The 6,174-nt window shown below is 40.7% G+C and overlaps 1 protein-coding gene across 3 annotated transcripts in view; it reads left to right on the forward strand.

Moving 5' to 3' along the window:
• LOC131363955 (multidrug resistance-associated protein 1-like) overlaps positions 1–6,174 on the forward strand; it is a 37,796-nt gene that overhangs the window by 22,910 nt on the left and 8,712 nt on the right. For all 3 annotated transcript variants that reach the window (XR_009206405.1, XM_058406961.1, XM_058406973.1), the window contains 6 exons: positions 631–834; positions 1,536–1,682; positions 1,814–1,901; positions 2,295–2,364; positions 5,594–5,720; positions 5,976–6,152. Coding sequence is in view for 2 of the 3 variants with exons in the window: in XM_058406961.1 (XP_058262944.1) it covers positions 631–834; positions 1,536–1,682; positions 1,814–1,901; positions 2,295–2,364; positions 5,594–5,720; positions 5,976–6,152 (813 nt within the window). In the remaining variant the exon portion in view is untranslated. The remainder of the gene's footprint in view (positions 1–630; positions 835–1,535; positions 1,683–1,813; positions 1,902–2,294; positions 2,365–5,593; positions 5,721–5,975; positions 6,153–6,174) is intronic.

Consider the following 6,174-nt stretch of genomic DNA (forward strand, 5'->3'; position numbering starts at 1 on the left):
ACTTTATTTCTTGTACATGTGCGGAGTTCTGGCTTCACTTTAAACCAGATTTTTCGATAGTGCAACTTTAAATCTTTTTTAAAGATTTAAAATGTTTTAAAGAAAATGACAAACATATACTTATATTGATAAGAGAATATAATTCATTTAGTGCTACTATGAGGAAGGAGGTTCATATGGCGTGATGTTGGATATTCAGATAGCGTATCATGGAGTAAAGATTAGTTTGCAATCTCTAAAAACACACCTGAAGAACACAGGAATGTTTCCGAGACCAAACTATTCCAGATTAAAGGATGTAAGGAGCGCTATAAGAGCAGAGCTGTGTTCATACACACACCAATCCACTTTCTACTGCTGCAGCTACTGCTGGACCTCCTGTAGATCCTGAGTGACCCATGTCTCGTCCAATCAGAGAGAAGAATTCCATTCACAAACTATACCTACCTTTTCCGCTTTGTCTGAATTGTTGTGTTTTCTGATTTGTTATTTTGTTTTCAGTTTTATGTTGTTTTAGATTTCTCGGCCACCATACTTTACATTACATTGCACTGAATAAAATGTTCGTAAATGACTATAAGCATGATCACAAGCCTCCTTATGATTCATCGTGTGTGGATCTGGACTCAGGAGTTCCAGATGAAGCACATGGATGGACGAATAAAGCTGATGAACGAGATTCTGAGTGGAATAAAGATCCTGAAGTTTTATGCCTGGGAGAAAGCGTTCGAGGAGCGAGTGCTGAGTTTCAGGGAGAAGGAACTGAAGGCAATGAAGAAATCACAAATCCTTTATTCCATCTCCATCGCCTCCTTCAACTCCTCCACTTTCCTGGTATGTCACAGAAAATGTCATTCCTGTGCTGCAATTTTCTGGCTTTTTGCTTTTCTTTACTGGGTCTGAAAGGTACAGAGGCCACACCTCTTTAAATAACAATGATAGATACAGAAGCCACGCCTACTTTACTGGGACTACAGAGGCCAAAGAGGAATGACGTGTACAATCAAAGAAGCCACACCTCTTCTACTGAGACTGAAACATAGCTACTGAAAGAGGCCACACTCCTTTAGTGGGACTGACAAGACATGCCACACCTTTCTAAATTGTAATGACAGGTACAGAGGACACGCCTCCTTTAATGGGACTGAAAGGTACAGAGGCCACACCTCTTTAAATAACCATGATAGATACAGAGGCCACACCTCCTTTACTGGGACTGAAAGGAACAGAAGAGATACCTCTTGAAAAGAATGAGAAGTACAGACACCAAAGCCACGCCTTTTCCACCGAGCCTAAAACCACTGCTAGCAAAAGAGGCCACGCCCCTTTACTGGGACCGACAAGACGGAGACCATGCCTCTTTAAATAAGAATGAAAAGTATATATAGTAATTGTAATGACAAGAGGCCACGCCTTCTTTCTTTACACTGACATGCACCAAGGCCACACCTTCCTTCACACAGAGACCATGACTCCATTAATAATCACCTCCTGTATTGTTCCACTCTTATTAAAGTTGAGGCTTGTATGTTTAGATTGCCTTCGCCATGTTTGGGTTTTACGTTCTCATCGATGAGAAGAACGTTCTGGACGCTCAGAAGGTCTTTGTCTCCCTGGCTCTCATCAATATCCTCAAGACGCCACTGAGTCAGCTTCCCTTCGCCATGAGCACCACCATGCAGGCGAGTCATCCACTAATATGAGTCTGAGACACGGTGACACACTCCACCTCACTCTGAAGTGAAGAGTTCTTAGATAATTATTTATTTATACATGAATGAAGGAGACTAATGAGGAAAAGGACTGTTTTCAGGCTGTTGTCTCTCTCAAACGTCTCGGGAAGTTCCTGTGTCAGGACGAGCTGAGAGTGGACGCTGTGTCCAGAACTCCGTACACTCCGGGTGAGTGTGGAGTCAACATCTGATCATGAGATTCATCCTCAATAAACTACTGAATTGCATTATCTATGAACACACACACACACACACACACCAGAAGGGAATTTAAAAAATACAGAAAGACACATCTTTCCAAAAATTTCTCCTGATCCATCAATCAAGACGTGACGTGGTGTGTGTGTGTGTGTGTGTGTTTTAATTATGATTTATAGCATTTACTATTTTTTATTTACTTTTATAGAGATACACCACTTGGGTAAATATATTTAAAGATAAAGTGGATATTTTAATGCACATAGATGCTTTAAGATAAAAGTAAGTCATTAATATATAGAGAGAAGGCAGCTATGTTGTTGTTTAATTAATTAATCTCATGTTATTATTCTCTTCCCTCAGACGGTGAGAGCATCGTGATAGAGGACGGCTCTTTCAGCTGGAGCAGAGACGGAGCGCTGTGTTTAAAGAGGTGAACAGCTCGAGGTCCAAAAGATAATGCTGAATAATAATTATGATAATAATAAACGTCAGGGTGAGAGATTGCAGTTATGAGTATAGGGAAATAATCAACAGAATTTGTGTTACCAAAGTGTTTTAGTTCTCTTAAAGCACAACAATTTAGTGTCATCACATTAAACTCATTTTAAATGCAGTACAATAGTCTAGTTAAAAACTAGATAGATAGATAGATAGATAGATAGATAGATAGATAGATAGATAGATAGATAGATAGATAGATAGATAGATAGATAGATAGATAGATAGATAAGCCCCACCTCTTTAAAGAGGAATGACACGTACAATCACAGAAGCCGCACCTCATCTACTAAGACTTAAACACAGCTACTAAAAGAGGCCACACCCCTTCAGTAGGACTGACAAGACAGGCCACACCTTTCTTAAGTGGAATGACAGGTACAGAGGCCATGCCTTCTTTACAGGGACTGAAATATACAGAGGCCACGCCTCTTTAAATAACGATGACAGGTATAGAGGCCACGCCTCTTTAAATAACAGAGATAGGTACAAAGGCCACGCCTCTTTAAATAACAGTGATAGGTACAGAGGCCAAGCCTCTTTAAATAACAGTGATAGGTACAGAGGCCAAGCCTCTTTAAATAACAGTGATAGGTACAAAGGCCACGCCTCTTTAAATAACAGTGATAGGTACAGAGGCCAAGCCTCTTTAAATAACAGAGATAGGTACAAAGGCCACGCCTCTTTAAATAACAGTGATAGGTACAGAGGCCAAGCCTCTTTAAATAACAGAGATAGGTACAGAGGCCACACCTCTTTAAATAACAGTGATAGGTACAGAGGCCACGCCTCTTTAAATAACAGTGATAGGTACAGAGGCCACGCCTCTTTAAATAACAGTGATAGGTACAGAGGCCACGCCTCTTTAAATAACAGAGATAGGTACAGAGGCCAAGCCTCTTTAAATAACAGAGATAGGTACAGAGGCCACGCCTCTTTAAATAACAGTGATAGGTACAGAGGCCACACCTCTTTAAATAACAGAGATAGGTACAGAGGCCACGCCTCTTTAAATAACAGAGATAGGTACAGAGGCCACACCTCTTTAAATAACAGAGATAGGTACAGAGGCCACGCCTCTTTAAATAACAGAGATAGGTACAGAGGCCACGCCTCTTTAAATAACAGTGATAGGTACAGAGGCCAAGCCTCTTTAAATAACAGAGATAGGTACAGAGGCCACGCCTCTTTAAATAACAGAGATAGGTACAGAGGCCACGCCTCTTTAAATAACAGAGATAGGTACAGAGGCCACGCCTCTTTAAATAACAGTGATAGGTACAGAGGCCAAGCCTCTTTAAATAACAGAGATAGGTACAGAGGCCACGCCTCTTTAAATAACAGAGATAGGTACAGAGGCCACGCCTCTTTAAATAACAGAGATAGGTACAGAGGCCACGCCTCTTTAAATAACAGAGATAGGTACAGAGGCCACGCCTCTTTAAATAACAGAGATAGGTACAGAGGCCACGCCTCTTTAAATAACAGAGATAGGTACAGAGGCCACGCCTCTTTAAATAACAGTGATAGGTACAGAGGCCAAGCCTCTTTAAATAACAGAGATAGGTACAGAGGCCACGCCTCTTTAAATAACAGTGATAGGTACAGAGGCCAAGCCTCTTTAAATAACAGAGATAGGTACAGAGGCCACGCCTCTTTAAATAACAGAGATAGGTACAGAGGCCACGCCTCTTTAAATAACAGAGATAGGTACAGAGGCCACGCCTCTTTAAATAACAGAGATAGGTACAGAGGCCACGCCTCTTTAAATAACAGAGATAGGTACAGAGGCCACGCCTCTTTAAATAACAGTGATAGGTACAGAGGCCACGCCTCTTTAAATAACAGAGATAGGTACAGAGGCCACGCCTCTTTAAATAACAGTGATAGGTACAGAGGCCACGCCTCTTTAAATAACAGAGATAGGTACAGAGGCCACGCCTCTTTAAATAACAGTGATAGGTACAGAGGCCACACCTCTTTAAATAACAGTGATAGGTACAGAGGCCACGCCTCTTTAAATAACAGAGATAGGTACAGAGGCCACGCCTCTTTAAATAACAGTGATAGGTACAGAGGCCACGCCTCTTTAAATAACAGTGATAGGTACAGAGGCCACGCCTCTTTAAATAACAGAGATAGGTACAGAGGCCAAGCCTCTTTAAATAACAGAGATAGGTACAGAGGCCACGCCTCTTTAAATAACAGTGATAGGTACAGAGGCCACGCCTCTTTAAATAACAGAGATAGGTACAGAGGCCACGCCTCTTTAAATAACAGAGATAGGTACAGAGGCCACGCCTCTTTAAATAACAGAGATAGGTACAGAGGCCACGCCTCTTTAAATAACAGAGATAGGTACAGAGGCCACGCCTCTTTAAATAACAGAGATAGGTACAGAGGCCACGCCTCTTTAAATAACAGTGATAGGTACAGAGGCCACGCCTCTTTAAATAACAGAGATAGGTACAGAGGCCACGCCTCTTTAAATAACAGAGATAGGTACAGAGGCCACGCCTCTTTAAATAACAGTGATAGGTACAGAGGCCACGCCTCTTTAAATAACAGAGATAGGTACAGAGGCCACGCCTCTTTAAATAACAGTGATAGGTACAGAGGCCACACCTCTTTAAATAACAGTGATAGGTACAGAGGCCACGCCTCTTTAAATAACAGAGATAGGTACAGAGGCCACGCCTCTTTAAATAACAGTGATAGGTACAGAGGCCACACCTCTTTAAATAACAGAGATAGGTACAGAGGCCACGCCTCTTTAAATAACAGAGATAGGTACAGAGGCCACGCTAGTTAAAAATTTTTTTTTAAAAAGATAGCTCTTCTGTTCAAAATAAACTGGGATTAGTAAAGTACTATCTACAAAAATGAATAAATAAATAAATAAATAAATAAATAAATAAATAAATAAATAAATAAATAAAAACGTAAAACAATAAAAAATTATAATCATGTAAATATTTGCTCAGCTTTATTTATTTAATAAAAAACAATACATTTATTTAATAAAACCATTTACAAAGCAACTGTATAACTATATAAGTGCTATGTAAATGGAAATTTTATCATGATTATTATTAGTAGTACAGTAAATAGATTATATTTATTTATCATATAAAGATTATATGTATTATGATTTATTATAGAGTGAGTATGAAAGTGCCAAACGGCTCACTGGTGGCAGTGGTGGGTCACGTCGGCAGCGGAAAATCCTCCCTTCTTTCTGCCGTACTGGGAGAGATGGAGAAAAAGAGCGGAGAGGTCACAGTGAAGGTACACACACACACACACACACACTTTACAAAGCTTACAAATGATATGGCTATGTATATTTTTAATCATGTTTTGACATTTTGGATCAGATCTAACTATAATGATAATGATTCTGATGAAAAATATCTGTGAGAAGCAAATTTACAGAAAGACAAGCATCATGTTCTGCAGCATTAACTGAGCAGGAATGAAGCAGAGAGAAGTTGGTTAAGGCGTTAATGTGCTGGTTAATATCCTGGTTGATGTGCTGGTCAGGGTTCGGTGGCGTACGTGCCTCAGCAGGCCTGGATCCAGAACGCCACGCTGAGGGAGAACATCGTGTTCGGGCAGCAGATAAAGGAAAGCAGCTATCAGAGAGTGCTGGAGGCTTGTGCTCTCCTCCCAGACCTGGAGATCCTTCCTGGAGGAGACGACACCGAGATCGGAGAGAAGGTAAGACAGCTGAGATGTAGAG

This window comes from Hemibagrus wyckioides, linkage group LG02, assembly GCF_019097595.1.
Source record: "Hemibagrus wyckioides isolate EC202008001 linkage group LG02, SWU_Hwy_1.0, whole genome shotgun sequence".
Classification (NCBI taxonomy): Eukaryota; Metazoa; Chordata; class Actinopteri; order Siluriformes; family Bagridae; genus Hemibagrus; species Hemibagrus wyckioides.